Below are 16,519 nucleotides of genomic sequence, written 5' to 3'. Positions count from 1 at the left end.
TCATTTATTTCTTCCCTGCAAAACCATACTCTAGGTTTCCATAAGTATTGTAATCAAGATCTATGTGAGTTCAACTTAGTGGTATTTAAGAGGTATTGTTATCACATCTCAAATAGTTTATAAAAAATGTAAGGATTGTGAAAATTACTTAGGCTTTAGGTTACTTTTTCAGATTAGCTGCTTCTGGGGCAGTTTATATTAAGCAAATTGTCAATATTTAACTTTTGCCCACTATACATAGATTTAAGATATTCTCATTTAGGGCTGGGGCTATAGCTCAGTGGTAGAGCACCTGCCTTGCACGTGCGAGGCACTGGGTTTGATCCTCAGCACCACATAAAAATACATCAACAACAACAACGACAAATTAAAAAAAAAAAAAAGATTCTGATTTGTTCATTTAACTGAAAAGTGTTAAATCAAACTGATGTTTTCCTTTTTCAGAAAAAATTTTTAATACATTTTGTTAATGTATACTAAACATAAAACCCACTCATTTGGCATAAGAAATGTGTACTGTATTTATTTATTTAATAAAACTTTTTGATTACAATTCTAAAATTTTTGACAGTTATTTAAAAATTGTTTTTGCTGATAATTAATTCCCATTTTTATTTTCCACCAATCTTTAGACTCTGTATACATTAAACATTGATGTAAACTCAGTTTAGGTATAATAACAGTTAGTTGGGTTAGTTTTTCTTTTTTTTTTAAAGATAGAAGAGGGAGAGAGAATTTTAGTATTTATTTTTTAGTTTTCAGTGGACACAACATCTTTGTTTGTATGTGGTGCTGAGGATCGAACCCGGGCGGCATGCATGCCAGGCGAGCGCGCTACGTCCCCAGCCCGGGTTAGTTTTTCTTTAACTTCTACTTGACCTTTCTTTTCATGACAGTTTCCTTCTGTGCTTAATATTACAATCCTGGAAGAAGTTATTCAAGCTAATTTTATATGTCAGACCTCTTGATAAACAACTTTCATGGTAACATTTATCTTTTCAAATAATCTATTTTTTTTTCTTTCCAGCTGCATTCCAGTCCATGATGACAGGGGGTAACATCGGAAAACAGATAGTTTGTATTTCAAAAGATATTTCTCTATAATTGTCATCTTCAAGAAAAATCACACATATTTCTTTCCACCTTACACAAAGATTTTTAAGATAAAATTTTTTTTAAAAAAAGTACAGGGGGCTGGGGTTGTAGTTCAGTGGTGGAGTGCTTGCCTCACATATGTGAAGCACTGGGTTCAATCCTGATCACCACATAAAAATAAAATAAAGGTATTGTAAAAAAAAAAAAAAGTACAGATAGCTCTTGATTTGAATGTGATCAGAAGAATATTTTCTTATGTAACTTAATTCTTTTCTATATCTTAATATCATGTGTGCACTCTACATCTAACATTACCTAAAACAATATTGAAATTAAAATGATCCATTTTTCTTTTGTTAAAACATGTATGACATAATTGTATCAGACATTCTGAAGCTACTGGAGATTTGATGCAACTGTTAATGTATCAAATTTATAAATTTTTAAAAAATTAATAACATCTATTAATTTAAAATAGAATAAGTATTCTATCTGAAATGAGAGGCATGTAGTAAACATTTGTTGGACTGGAAAAAAAAAAAACTTCACATGATTCTTAAACTGAAACTTGGAATCCTCCAAGAACAGAATTGCAATGGCCTTTCCATATTGTAGGTGGAAACAGGACTTAATGGTATGATATGTATGTAAGGACTGCAGGGTAGGGTTGGTTGGGTGTGATTCAGAGCTTGTGGAACAGTTTTTGCAAAAGGAAAACAGAGGTTTGGGGTTGGGAGTGATATGAGAAAATAAATGGCTGAAGTCAGTTGGTTTGAGAGACCCAGAGATCAGGATTTAATCCAAAGGATTATCTATTAATGTTTTGCCAAATAATTCCCTATACTGCCTAAAAACCCAATTTATTTTATTTTTTAAAAAAATTTTTAAAGAGAGAGAGAGAGAGAATTTTAAAGTTTATTATTATTATTTTTTTTTTCCGGCGGACACAACATCTTTGTTTGTATGTGGTGCTGAGGATCGAACCCCGGGCCACAGGCATGCCAGGCGAACGCAATACTGCTTGAGCCACATCCCCAGCCCTAAAAACCCAATTTATATATTAATAAAAGCATACGTTAATCTTAGTTTCGTGTGTACATACTGTCAAATAGTTGTCAAGATTAGAGAGCAAATAGATATAAACTTACTGGGAATTTCAGATAACTAAACAAGGAGGTTTGGGGGTGTATGTCAGTAGCACAACTCTGCTTGACCTTGAGGTCAGTCCCCAGCACAAGAACACCTAAAACAACCAAAATCAAAACAAAGACGCTTCAGAAAACAACAGGACTGACTGGGAAAATTAACCAATGGTTGTAATCATGAATGTTCAAAATCTATTGATGTACCTCTAAGTAAGTTTGTTTTATTAATTGTATCCAACCCTTTGAAACAATAAAATTGAAGATGTTTTTCTGTGTGGTTTATGGTAACCTGTTTTACACACTGCCAGTGTGTACACACACACACACACATTTAACTGGGAATTGAACCCTGGGTGCTTTACCATTGAGCTACATCCCCAGCCCTTTTTATTTTGTCTGAGATGAGGTCTAAATTGCAGAGGCAGTTCTCTAACTTGGGTTCCACCTGCCTAAGCTTTATTGGGTAGCTGGGCTGCTGCCAATGTATTTTTGAATGTGAAATTAGTAAAAGTAGATTCAAATTGTGTTGGTAATCACTCACTCCAGTGAACTTCAGTGGCCTTCTCTTCTTTTACATATTTTTTCCTCTACCATTTTCTTTTCTGAGGGGTTTTTATCTCTTCTCTGTATGCTGAAAGCTCCCAAGTCTACACTTCTTTTCCTGACTTCTTACTTGAGCTTTGGATCTTTACCTTCAAGTAAATATCCCGTTGGTACTTCAATCTCTGCTTATCCAAAAAGAGGAATTATATTTCCTTGGAACATTGTGTGCCTAAAGATATCATTCACCCACTTATATGTGCCTGGTTTATCTTTTACCTTGAAATGCCTTTTTAAAGAGAATTCCTTTAATTTCCACAGTCACTATTTTAGTTGTTTTTTATTCTTCCGCATGGCAGTGAATATTCAAAAAATTAGTAATTTTAAGAGGTCAGTCAAATCTACAGGAGACTCAATTCATACCCCGTCCCATATGCACAGCAGCACTTCATTCTACAAGTTCCTTTCTCGGGTGGTGAAGATTCAAGGTCCTCTTCACTGAGAGCTTTGGCAAATGCTTAAGGAGCAATCTTCTCGTTTCTCTCTATTGTAGATCCTTAGCTGGCTGGGAGGAAAAACTCCTCCATAGCTGCGGGTTGGCAGTGACGTCATGGCTAGAATACACTGACCTGGTTTTAGGGCTTCGCGGATCTAGGAGCCCTGAAGGCCAGAGAGAATGGGAAAACGGGGGCTGGGCTTTCGCCGCTGGAAGCTTAGCCCTGTGCTGGGAGCCGGGTCAGCCTCATCTGCTGCCCTCGGAAGGGTGGCAGCAGCGCTGCTCCTAGCCAAACGGGTGGGCGTGTGTGGGCCGGGGGCGGGGAGCGGCCAAACTTCCTGTCCCGCGCTCGAGCTGCTTCCGGCGGGAGCCGGAAGATACTCTGTGTGGACGGAATTCAGGACCGATTGACTGCCGGCAACCTGTCCGGGACGGAAAGGTAAGCTTCGGGTTGGGACTGGCGGCACTCGCTTGGCTCGGTAGTCCCCAACGAGAGGGAGTCCCTACAGATCCTAGAGGCCTGGGGCCGAGTTCGCCCCTGGAGCGGACAGGGAAACTCTCCTCCCTGGACACCCCTCCCGGATCTGGCGATCCTAGAAGTGGACGGTCTGAAGCCCTGCGGCCTCGGCCCTTCCCCTCGCGGTTTGGGAGGCGATGTTTTGGCTTCTTTGCTTCCGTTTAGAGGCAGGGGCATGGGAACAAGACAGTCCCGAGAAAACCGGAGTCAGCGAGTTCTTGGAGCGGGGGCTCCCGGACTGCACCCGCACCGGGGGCCTGCCCGCGGACCTTGGGGCCTTAGATTTAGGCCTTTGTGATGGGGGAAAGGTGTGCCAAGGGGATTCTACCCCGAATGTTTCTGCCCAGAGCTACCCTCTGCTTTCCTATGTCCACTTACTTTCTGTGTCCGATTGGGGTCGCCTGTGGACAGGAGGGGCTGGGCCTCCGGTTTCTCTTTCGTATGTCAGTTCAGGCGGGCACGTAGGCTGGCCGTTGACTTACAGCCGTGTGCGTTTTGCCGGTTGAACTTATCCTCTGACATTTCTCAAGAGAATCTCAATAGTTTATTAAAGTTTATTCAACTTGCTCGTGAGGCTCTGAAAAGGACTTAGTTACCATTTGGAAGTTAAATATTATTAACTTGGGGATTAAGAATTCGTATATACGCCTCACTTTGCAACAGGGTCAACACAGCATATTTGCAAAGAGAATAAAAGAAATACTTTAAAATAAAGACAGCTTTTTTGTTGTTGTTTAGGCTGTGAGAAATTCCTCTTTGTATTATCTTAGTGTGAGGTAGAATAAAAGGCAACTAAACTTGCTGTCTGTCAGGTTTGAGTTCTAGTTTAAGCTTTGCATTCAAGTAGATGTCAAATTTTGGGGTGGGGGTGAATTACTCAGTCTCTAGCTTTGGCGGGGGTGGGGAGGTTATCTCTAAATGAAGAGATTTACCGTTAGAGTTTGACCATTATTTTGAGGCATACGACTGAGTAAGGGGGTTGACAAGCATTTTTGTGTTTTGGAGGGATAACTGGATTGGTTGCATAAACATGGGTTGGAAAGGGGAATTTTAAAGGCCAGGTGACCAGGTAGAAGCCTATTTAATAGTGTAGTTGAAAGAGACTAGAGACCTAAATAAGGCATTGCAGTAGGAATAAATTTGGGGGACTCAGAATTACTGGGATTATTTAAATATAGAGAATGTGAGATTATTATTAAAGATCTAGAATTTGCAGCTGAGTTGGAAGAAAATTGGGCAATAATTGAAATAGATAATAACAGGAAGAACAAGTTTAGGGGAGATGATAATCTGGATTTTGTACATTGTTAGGTTTGAGATGCTGTTGGAATTATATATAGAAATACCCAGCAAGCAGTTAGAAATGAAGATTTGGAGTTCATAAGAAAGGTCATTCATTCATATACAAATATTTATTCAGTACTTACTATCTGCTTATAGGAATGCTTGTATGGAATCCCTTTAAACTCATAGTAAAGACAACTTGAAAATGGGAAGTGACTTCAGGGTATCTTTTTGGGTGATCAAAATGTAAATTTGTGGTATGGTTACACAACTGTGAATATACTAAAGACAAAGACAATCTAATAGTACTCTTTAAAATGGGTGAGTTGTATATTCTGTGAACTCTCAGTGAAACTTATTTTCTTAAAAGATTTGCATTACAGTTTTTGAAATTTGTTAAATGGGTATTGGAATTGGGAATAGAAACAAATGTAATTGCATATTTGTCACTATACTACCAGCTAATATACTTAGTAAGTTCTGTGTTAAAGAAGAGGTTTACCTAGTACACCTGATAAGGTACTCTTGTAGTGATTATTTTGAATCCAGCTTGCCTATTCTAGTGCCTTCTTTTCTCTATTTTATCATACAGTACACATACAAACCATAAACTTGGCCACCAAAATTGTAGGGTAGTACTCAGTTATGATATGGATATCCAGTTGTTTCAGAAAATGTTTTTGTTAATTTTAAAGTATTATTATTAGATTAAAAACACTAAAAAATATTATGTTAACATATAAAGGTCAGTAAATAGTTGTATGGTTTCTTGGAGATTTTACAATCATGGAATCTCAAAGTTGGAGGAACTTTAAGGATAACCTAAACAAACATCTGGTAATTTCTTGGCTTGTTGAGAGTGAGCTGGAATTGTGGTAAAGGAATTCTTTGGCCTTACAAATTAGAGAGATGTAATCACTATTCATTCAGCTATTTATGCCAACTTGCTCTGTGGGTAGGAGTCCTGGCTTTGCAGCTTAATAACTTGGGCAAGTGATTTATTGAGCCTTAATTCCTTTCTTTCTAAAAAGATGAATGGATAAATTATTATGTTGTTGTAGTGCTTGAGTGAGAAAAATGTATGTGGATGGAAAAGTCAGGGATTTATAATACTTCAGGTGAAAAACTTAAAAGGATTGTTTTCATTATATCTTGTAAATTGTTATTTCTTTGCAATGAAAAATGAGAATCTCAGACAGCTGGAAAGAGGGAGAAGAAACCAACAAACAATAAATATTTATTCCATTACTTCTAAATGCCCTTTTTGTAAAGTCTGTCTTATTGTAACTATCTAGCCAACCCTGGTATTAATGGAAAACTTCATCTTAGGTACATTTTATATGTATGATTACACAGTGTTCCCAATTTTGGCAACAAATAAAGGACTTACATGACAGATTCCTAGGGGAAAAATTAAGCTGTTAGAAAGTAAGAATTTGGGGCTGGGGGAGTAACTCAGTGGTTGATTGTGTGCGTAGTATACACAAGGCCTTGGGACCTTGAAAGAAAAGGTCGGGGCTGGGGTGGGGGAGAAGAAGAAAGAAAGAATTTAAATTACAGGGAGAAAACAGCTGCATCAGGGTCCCAAGAACACTACATCTGGGAAACACTATTCAAATTTTGTCATTTTTTTTCCCTGTGCAGTACTGTAGATTGATCCCAGAGCTCATGAATGCTAGGTAAGTGCTCTACTTCTGAGCTACATCTCCACTTTTGACTATTTTTTAATGTATTTTTAAAAATTATCAATACATGGGCTGGGGATGTGGCTCAAGCGGTAGCGCGCTCACCTGGCATGCGTGCGGCCCGGGTTCGATCCTCAGCACCACATACAAAGAAAGATGTTGTGTCCGCCGAAAACTAAAAAATAAATATTAAAAAAATTCTCTCTAAAAAAATAAATAAATAAATAAAAATAAAAATTATCAATACAATATAATTACATTTTAGAAAACTTGGAAAAATCAAGAAAAGAAAAATAAGTCACACCAACCTACCATACAATATTAACTACTATCATAGCTGTGTGAATTTCCTTTGACTTTGTTCTGTGCCTATCATAACTAGTTTTAAAAATGCAAATATAATCATTTTATTTTATAGTTTATTTATTTTTTAAAAATATTTTTTAGTTGTTGATGGATCTTTATTTATTAATTTATATGTGGTGCTGAGAATTGAACCCAGTGCCTTACACATGCTAGGCCAGCGCTCTACCACTGAGCCACAACCTCAGCCCTATTTTTATAATTTAATGTAATAATTTTTCTTTGTTGCCGCAGTGTCTTCATAACCTTATTTTGAAGTGACGGTGCCATACTTAATCAACAATTCCTTAATTGTTGGATATATATGTGTGTTTACATGTTGCTTCCAGTTTGTCACATGTTTGTGAACATCTTTGAGTTTTTTCCTTTTTTCCCCCCTGTACTGGAGATCGAACCTGGGAATGCATCACCACTAAACTATACCCCCGATCCTTTTTTTTTTTTTTTTTTGGAAACAGGGTCCAACTAAGTTGCCCAGGTTGTTCTCTAACTTATGATTCCTCCTGCCTTAACCTCCTAAGTAGCTGGAATTACAAGTATGTGCCACTGTGTCTGGTTCTAGCTTTTTCTGTAGTTAAGTTCTTTCCTTAGAATTGATTTTAGAAGTAGAAACAAACATCATTTTGGGTTTTGACACCTAGTTCACTTGTTCTATTTTAAAACAAGGGATTGGAGCTGAATTCTTTGTTTGTTATTATTTTTGGATATTTTACTTATTTAGCTGTATTTTCTCACTGTTCTTAATGCTGTCTCTCTCTTTTTTATCCCTATTTTAGGATAAATTGATTACCAACTTAGTTCAGCATCTTACAGAAAGAGCATAGTGTTTTCTAAAGGAACATGAGCATAACAGGAAGGTGTCATTGACTCTGAATTAATTTTGAACCTGTTCCCTAAACAGCTACTGGATTTTGGAAGCTGAATCAATGTTATCAGATGAGTTAGAATCCAAACCAGAGGTGAGCCTACTCAGCTTGTTTCCTTTTCTTTTGGTGGGTTGTATTTCAGAGTTTATCATTATTAGTTCAGGGATCAGTAAACTTTTTCTATAAAGACCTGATAGTAAATATTAAATATTTTAGGTCTTGTGAACCAAACGGATTTGATTGTAAGTATTTATTATTTTTCATTACTAAGTATTTTCTCAAAATTTTTTTGTCTTTTGTGATTTTTTTTTTTTTTGGTTGTTGTTTAAGGAAGTGTAAAATTATTTGGATAGTTATATAATGACAAAATATTTTATATATAAATATATGGCGAGAGTATGCCATGTAACATAAGTAATGTGTATGTGTATATGTATTTAAATATTTTCTACCACAAACCATTCTTGTATTAATTTTGTATATGAACACATTGGGTATCTTTTTCTTTGGTTTGTGTGTATGTGTGGTACTTGGTCTTAAACTGACAGCCTCACACATGCTAGGCAAGTGCTCTACCACTGAGCCACATTGTTAGCTCTAAGTTTTCCAGGCTGGCCTCTAATTTTTAATGCATCACCATGTCTGGCTAAGCATTATATTTTAATAAATGTATTTAATAAAAATAAGCATTTTATTTCATTCATTTTTCCTCACTTTAATTTTAGTGAATCTGATTACTTAAGTTCGAAGATTGGCACTGCTAGCTAGTCGTATGATCTTAGATAAGACACTAATGTCCTCATCTTGATTCTTCTTTGTAAAATACATATTCAGTCCTAGCCAATTTAATGTGAAGGTTAAATGTACACAGAAAAATGCTTTGTAAGATGTAATCAGTGTAGTGTGGTTGATTTTTTTTTTAAAGTACTCCTTCATTTTAAAATTATTTTTATATTTTCTATTTGGAAAGTGATGGGGTGGGTTTAGTTATATAAATAATCTAGAACAATGAACATTGATGAAATAACAACCTAGTTTTTCTTTGAATGTCTAAACCTAGTGCAGTCAAGACTTCATCATTACCTTTTCATAAACTCAGAGGTTTAGATCCATTCCTAATAACCTCTATATCTTAGTGTTGCCTTTTTTCCCCCCTCAGCTCCTGGTACAGTTTGTTCAGAATACCTCCATCCCATTGGGACAGGGACTAGTAGAATCAGAAGCTAAAGACATTACTTGCTTATCCCTACTTCCGGTGACCGAGGCCTCAGAATGCAGTCGGCTAATGTTATCAGGTAAAAACAAAGATCACCAGAGATAGGATAAAGAAGTCCCAAGAGCTTAGCTTACTCTATGGTACCTGATGGAATGGATAACTGACTTTACAATTGACTGGTCATAGAGAAAAAGTAACCATGAAAGTCATAAGTGTATCAGTTGTTTAAGCCACAGGAATGGCTGCTATCATGATTCAGTGTGACAGTGGGGGGGGGGGGAAGGTCAAGGCAGAACTCTGGAACTCCCTGTTGAAGGAATAGGATAAGACAAAAGAATCTGAACAGGTGGTAAGGGGTATAAAGTAGGGTATTGAAGTAGGATGAATATCAATATAGAGTGGAAGTGTGGAACACAAGGGAAGTCAATATCAAATGTTCCTAAGGGGCCCAGAGAAGATAGAGTCTAAAAAGAATCCATCACTGAACTTGGTTGTCCACAGAGTGAAGTGGATAGAAAACCAAGTGACTGTAGATTGAGGTATCAATGCAAAGTAAGTCCAGCATAATTGGGGAAGTAACTAGTGGTATTTTTTCAAGACTGTTCTGCTACGAGAAGGAAAAAGGTAAGGTAGGTGGAAATTAGGGGTTTTGTTTGTTTGTTTTTGTTTTTAGATCTGAGATATTTGGGGGTTGTTTTATGCTGAAAAAAAAAAAAGAGCCAGTTAGAGAAACTGAGACAGAAAGAAATAGTAGGATGTTGGTGAGGATGCTTCAGGAGAAGTAAGAGGAAATAAAATGCTGAGCACAGGTAGGGAGATAAGGTTTGGATGGGAGTCAATTGATTATTGGCAAGGAGAATATTATTTTTGGATGTAGTAAATTCCTTATACTCTGATCTTTGTTTTGAAATTTGGAGTGTTAGTGTTTTATCAGGGAGAGTAAGTAAACATTAGCTTGTTTGACAATTTAAGTAGTTTGTTAAAAACTCTTCTAGTTAATGTCCTTTGGTGGTATTCTTTGATTTTTTTTTTTCCCCTTGCAATATTAGGGATTGGACACAGTTTACCGGTGAACTACATTCCCTTTTTTTCTAGATAGAGTGGCTCTAATTTGCTAAGGTTGGCCTTGAGCTTGGGATTCTCCTACCTCAGCCTCTTTTGAGTCCATGAAATTACAGGAGTGTGCCATTGCCTGGCTCCTACTTAGGCTTTTCCCCTATAAAGATAACAACATTCTTTTGTAAGAATGCCAGTGTCCTCACTTTTGTGATAATCATTTCTTTGCTTTCCAAATTTACCCACCCATTTATATATCTCTAAGCAATGTGGTATAATCTTAATTGGTTTTGGACCTTAAATGAATGGAATCATATGATCTATATGTTTTTGTACCTTCCTTCCTTTACTTTATATTTGTGAAGTTTATCCTTATTGTGTGTAGCTATGGTTTGTTTAGTTACATTGCTGTATGGTATTGTTATATAAAGTATACCACAACTCCTTATCCATGCCACTTGTTGATGAATATTTATTACTTAATGTTGTAATATGACAAACAGAACTATATGAACTTTTAAGATTTTTATCTTTATGTGTAAGTACATTCACGTTATCGTGCACCTTTATTAAGCCAAAGCCTAATGAAAATGGACATATTGTCCACTTTTTTTTACTAACTTTATTTAATTAATTAATTTATTTTTATGTGGTGCTGAGGATCGAACCCAGGGCCATGCACATGCAAGGCGAGCTCTCTACTGCTGAGCCATAACCCCAGCCCCCATATTGTTCACTTTTATTTTTGTTTTGTTTCATTTTGTTGGTACTAGGGATTGAACCTAGGTACATTGAACCACATCCCAGCCCTTTCTTTCTTTTTTTTTTTTTTTTTTTTTTAATATTATTTAGTTATCGGCAGACACAACATCTTTGTTGGTATGTGGTGCTGAGGATTGAACCCGGGCCGCACGCATGCCAGACGAGCGCACTACTGCTTGAGCCACATCCAAGCCCTTTCTATTTTTTATTTTGAGACAGGGTCTTTCTAAGTTGCTGAGGCGGGCCTCAAACACGTGATTCTCCTTTCTCAGCCTCCCATGTTGCTGGGATTTTGGCATGTGCCCAACTTATTTCTATAATCTTGTTACCTACTTAAAAGAGGAAGAAGTGATACATGCCTTTTTAAAAAATGTTAAAACCTCTGAAATATTGGATACTTCAGTGTTGAAGTGCAGTTTCCTCATTATATTGCAACCAAAACCTTTGGAAATTCTTTTCTATCACTTAGAACAAAGTGTCATGTATGTGTGTTCCCCGCCCCCACCTCCTCAGTACTGAGAATTGAACCCAGGCCTTGCATATGTTAGGCAAGTGCTCTATAACTGAACTTATACCCTAGCCCTTTTTAAAATTTTATTTTGAGATAAGATCTCTCTTAAGTTACTCAGTCTGGCCTTGAACTTGCAATCCTCCCGCCTCAGCTTCCTGAGTAACTGGAATTATAGGTGGGTGCCACTGTATCCAGATAGAATGAAGTTCTTGAAGTCAAATCTGAATTTTTTTTAAAAAAAAAATTTCTCTTAGAGGTATTGGGAGTTGAACCCAGGGCATTGTGCTTGCTAGGCAATCACTACTACTGAGTTACACCCCCAGCCCTGAATTATTTCTTTACATTCAGTATAAACCCAGAATTATATAATGAAACATATTAATAAATTTGTGAGATTTTTTTTATTCCAAGGCTGTTTTTCCCCCTTCTAATTATCCACCAGAACTGTCGTGTACATGTTATAAAAGTGAACTAAAAAGTTAAACTTTTAAGAAAAAGGTTTAAAATTTAGATCCTCCCTTAACATTCATAATGTAGCTTTTTTTTTTTTTAAGGAAAAAGTTCTGACTTCAAAAAGGACTAAGTTCTGTAATGTCCAAATGCAGATTATTGGCTATTAGCTATGTCAGGTGTCAAGAGAAATCTGTTTTTCACATTTTGTCTGATTACCTTTAAAGCCGTCTCTGTTTTTCTCTGAGGCAAGTTTTGTATTTTTAAAATGAGAACACTGTTTTTATAGGGTGCTAGATACTAAGAGATGTTACATAGGTATTAGACACTGTTTCAAAATGATGTTCTCCTTGGAGGTAATGCTGTGTTTTCCCTTTACTAGATGATGCTCCAAATCATACTAACTCCTCCAAGGAGGTCCCTTCATCAGCTGTACTGAGAAGCCTTCAGGTGAATGTGGGCCCAGACGGAGAGGAGACGAGGGCTCAGACTGTTCAGAAGTCCCCGGAGTTTTTGTCTACTCCAGAGTCTCCTAGTTTGTTGCAAGATCTACAGCCAAGTGATAGCACTTCTTTTATTCTTCTTAACCTAACAAGAGCAGGTATTCTTTATCTTTTTCTGAACTTTTCTCATGCTTATGAAAATATTGGAGTTGGGACATATTTCACTAGAAGCTTTATTATTTTTCAGAAATTTCATAGTCTGGTGACAAAATGAACATGTAGAACAAGAGAGAGGATTCTAGGATGATTTAAACATATCTCGTTTGGGAAATTAGATGGTGCCATTTACTGATACAGTTGAGCATAGGAAGAACAGGGTGTGGGGTAGGATGATAAGTTCCAATTTATGTCTGTTGAAGTTGAGATTTTTTTTTTTTTAAAGAGAGAGAGAGAGAGAATTTTTTTAATATTTATTTTTCAGTTTTCAGTGGACACAATATCTTTATTTTATGTGGTGCTGATGATCGAACCCAGCGCCCTGTGCATGCCAGGCGAGCTTGTTACCGCTTGAGCCACATCCCCAGCCTGAAGTTGAGATTTTTAAAAAAAATTTTTTTTAGTTGTAGATGGACACGATACCTTTATTTTATTTATTTTTATGTGGTGCTGAAGATTGAACCCAGTGCCTCACACTTGCTAGGCAGTGCTCTACCACTGAGCTACAATTCCAGACCCTGAAGTTGAGATTTTGAAGGGACATTTAGAAGGAAGTTTTCTTCAGAAAGTTAGACACAGGAATCCAGAGTTCTAGAGAGGTCTCATATGAAATAAGTAGTTTAGGTGTTGATTAGCGTTCAGGAAATGTATGAAACAGTTTTCTCTTTGATTCAAGAGAAGATTGATGCATGAACAGAAAAAAAGGCAAGCCTGGAACCTTGTGAGGGAAAAGCCCACACATTTAAGAGGGCAACAAGAAGAACTTGAAAGAACAGCTGGAAGGGAGTGAAGAGAACTGAGAGAGAATAGTGGGTGGGAAACCAAGGTAGGGAAGTTTTAAGGGAGAAAAGATACTAAATCATGCCAAATACTATAGGATGGGCTAGTGAGATGAAGTATATATCTGAATATTTTAGCAAGAGCAGTTGTTATTGGGAGTAGTGTGGGTGTAGAGGACAGAATTAAAGAGATGGGGAGTAGATGGAAGGTGAGAAAGTGGATGCACAAGTTAGAGGGTACACTTGTTCACAAAACTTGACTTTGAAGAAACAGGTAATAACTAGAAAAGCACTTAAGGTTTTCTATTATTTTAAAGAATAAAGATGGGAGAAACTTGAGTTAGAACACATTTAAAGGCTAGAAGGAAAAGCTGTCCAGTAGAGAGGAATAGGATGGAAATGGGAGAGATCAAAAATGGAAGTATACAGAAAGGGATGACTGAAGAGTGGGGTTGGAATATTAGAGGTGGGGGTTAACCTGGTTGCCAGGAAGAACAGTTTTGCCTCTGAAACAGAAGGAGGCAAGGTAACAATAAGCCTGTGGCCTGAGAGTAGGAAAGTGATAGTCTAATCATCTGTGAGCACAGAAGCTTGAGGTAAGAAGCAAAGACCTCCAATAGCTGGTTCAGGATACAGAGTTTCTGGGCCAGGGCAAACAGAAGGATTACTTGTTGACTAACCTTCATATGTCCTTTTGTTCTCCAGGTCTGGGCTCTTCAGCTGAGCACTTAGTGTTTGTACAAGATGAGGCAGAGGATTCAGGGAATGATTTCCTCTCCAATGAGAGCACGGACAGTAGCATTCCATGGTTCCTCCGGGTTCAGGAGTTGGCCCATGACAGTTTGATTGCTGCTACTCGTGCACAACTAGCAAAGAGTGCAAAAACCAGCAGCAATGGTGAGACTCCCATGGCATTTTCTTCGCCACTATTCCATGCAAAGAGATTGTGGTAATGTAAGAGCTATATTTTGAGTTGTATATAATCCAAGTTATTTTATTAATGAGAATGGAAGGCTACAAATGTGTAAATTGCTTGTCTTATTTTCTGTGAGATAACTTGGCCATGCCAGATTTGTGTGCAGAATCAACTAAACTAGTATTTTTAATTCTCTACTTCAGATAATATACAGAGCATTTTTTCTTAAACCCATACCACCACCACCACCCAGCCTAGGCTCAGGAGTAGTAAAGTCACTTGCCCTCAACCCTGGTGAGGCTGGGGTTTCAGCTCAGCAATTCCTTCCTTATTTCCTTGCACAGTGCCCTATGCTACTCCTATCCAGACCCTGCATCCTTCAGTCCCCACTTAGGCCATTGCACAATTCTAGAGTTGCTGGTGTGTGGGCTGGGGTGCATAGGGAGTCTGCAGATAGCTCCGGGGCCTAGCAATCTGAAGCAGGAGAGCGGGCAGAGCAGGAAGTTGGGAACTTGAAACCTTAGTCACCTGCTAGGTTGATCTCACAGAACAGCCGGGCAGTCAAGGCAGTACGTATCCCTGGGGTTGAGCAACTTTAGGGGAGGGGAGTTAATGCCCCATCTCTCGGCCTTGACAGGGTCATGGGCTTCCCTCATTATAGACCAGCAAGTGCAAGTTAGGGCCCTTCTGTTGGATTTTGGGGGGCTGATGTCTGGACTCAAGCCCAGAGCCTGTCTAGTAGAACTCATTGAACAAAAGTGAGTGTCCTGGGACTGTGGAGACCTTAGAACCTATAGGAAAGGTAGTATGGAAGCTTTGAGGAGTTGTGACCTGGGTTCTCTGAGCAAGGGAGAAACTGGACAGGGAATGTGCTGGAGCCCTAATGTGACATGATGGGTTACTGAAGAACAGTGATCTTGGGAGCCAGATTCCTGGGTCCCACACAGAGCTGGAGGTAGATAGTAACATCCATATGTCAAGAGTTTGAAGGCCTAAAACATCAGGGGTCTGGAGAGAGCTGCCAAGTAGATGCTGCTCAGACACTGAAGGAAGGGCAGATATGCCTCCTTCCCAGATGGGGCCCAGTGCTAGAGAGGGGAAGGAAGGGAACTCTGCTTGGAGGCTTTGGGAACAACTTTTCTGAGGCTTTTTTTTTTTTCCTTTGAGGCTTCATAGTCTGTCTCCCAACTCTTGCCAAGAGCCAGGAGGTTTGTAAACCTATGGCTGAACCTATGGTTCCCAGACAATATATTTCTGCCTTCCTGGCTTAGTGACATTTTTCTAGGAAGTCTTGAGTCCACCTAAGACTCCTTTCTTCCCTCTTACCTCTGGAATCTTGAGGACTCTGTTGCCCCTCTGTCTTTGTTGCAAACTCTTCCATCAGAGCCTCTTTCTGTGGTATACTTGCTTGTTTTGCTCTTAAAAGAGGCCAGATGTCAGATGAAACTTCAGGCCACTCAGGCTGGGAGGGAACCTTGGGGATATCATATAGGTTCCTTGCCTCCATACAGTTTCCATTCCCATTAGCAAAAAAGTTCTGTATTTCAAAAACTATTTCTCTGGGCAGGCTGTCAGCAGACCACCAATTTTTTTCTCCTCAGTACTAGGAATTGGACCTAGGGCCTTGTGCACGCTAGGCAAAGCACTTCGCCACTGAGCTACACCCTCAGCACTAAGAGAACATATTTTAAAGGGGGGGAAATACTGAATTTATATTCAATTGTTTTATTATAATGTTTTTAAATATGTAAAATCAAAAGTTCTGTGTAAGCTTTTAGAGCTCTTACACCACCGTGAAATCAAAAGTTTCATCCATTAACAAATAAAACTATAAAACAAGATTAATATTAAGTCAGTATGGTGGATGATGGTGTTTTATTAAAACTAAATGGCTGCTCATGGCAATTTTACAATTACCTATGATGGATTTCATGCTTTTTTTTAAAGTTAGGCATGCCTGCAATTTGTGCTATTTTCTCCAGTAATTTTCAAAACATTGACCCTTTATCATTGGCATTGCCTGGCAACTTAAAAATACAAACTCTCAGGCCCCATTCCAGGCCTACTAAATCAGAAACTTGGTTCTGATGTGTGTTAAAGCTTGAGAACCATGGATATATTCAAACCACTACCAAAAGGCATAAAATCTTTGCTTATGTAACATGCCATTAATCTTTTT

At 38.1% G+C, this 16,519-nt stretch overlaps 2 protein-coding genes across 13 annotated transcripts in view; both read left to right on the top strand.

Moving 5' to 3' along the window:
• Positions 1 to 2,507, top strand: part of Ptgr2 (prostaglandin reductase 2) — a 44,268-nt gene extending 41,761 nt beyond the window's left edge. For 5 of the 6 annotated variants that reach the window (XM_076849890.2, XM_076849889.2, XM_076849891.2 and 2 more), the window contains one exon: positions 1,028 to 2,507. In XM_076849890.2, the coding sequence (XP_076706005.1) occupies positions 1,028 to 1,104 (77 nt within the window). In that variant the 3' untranslated portion in view covers positions 1,105 to 2,507. Of the gene's footprint in view, positions 1 to 755; positions 852 to 1,027 lie in introns of all 6 variants that reach the window. The other variant, XR_013090737.2, reaches the window with a different exon arrangement.
• A 1,068-nt stretch (positions 2,508 to 3,575) lies between these two features.
• The window catches only part of Znf410 (zinc finger protein 410), a 38,173-nt gene continuing 25,229 nt past the window's right edge, over positions 3,576 to 16,519 (top strand). For 4 of the 7 annotated variants that reach the window (XM_076849886.2, XM_076849885.2, XM_076849881.2 and 1 more), the window contains exons 1-6: positions 3,653 to 3,715; positions 6,722 to 6,756; positions 8,027 to 8,084; positions 9,151 to 9,286; positions 12,369 to 12,587; positions 14,130 to 14,321. In XM_076849886.2, the coding sequence (XP_076706001.1) occupies positions 6,746 to 6,756; positions 8,027 to 8,084; positions 9,151 to 9,286; positions 12,369 to 12,587; positions 14,130 to 14,321 (616 nt within the window). In that variant the 5' untranslated portion in view covers positions 3,653 to 3,715; positions 6,722 to 6,745. Of the gene's footprint in view, positions 3,716 to 6,721; positions 6,757 to 7,901; positions 8,085 to 9,150; positions 9,287 to 12,368; positions 12,588 to 14,129; positions 14,322 to 16,519 lie in introns of all 7 variants that reach the window. The other 3 variants (XM_076849883.2, XM_076849882.2, XM_076849884.2) reach the window with 3 other exon arrangements.

Source organism: Callospermophilus lateralis, chromosome 3 (genome assembly GCF_048772815.1).
Source record: "Callospermophilus lateralis isolate mCalLat2 chromosome 3, mCalLat2.hap1, whole genome shotgun sequence".
In the NCBI taxonomy this organism is placed as follows: Eukaryota; Metazoa; Chordata; class Mammalia; order Rodentia; family Sciuridae; genus Callospermophilus; species Callospermophilus lateralis.
The sequence above is the reverse complement of the archived record's forward strand: the minus strand, read 5'-3'. Positions and strand labels throughout refer to the sequence as shown.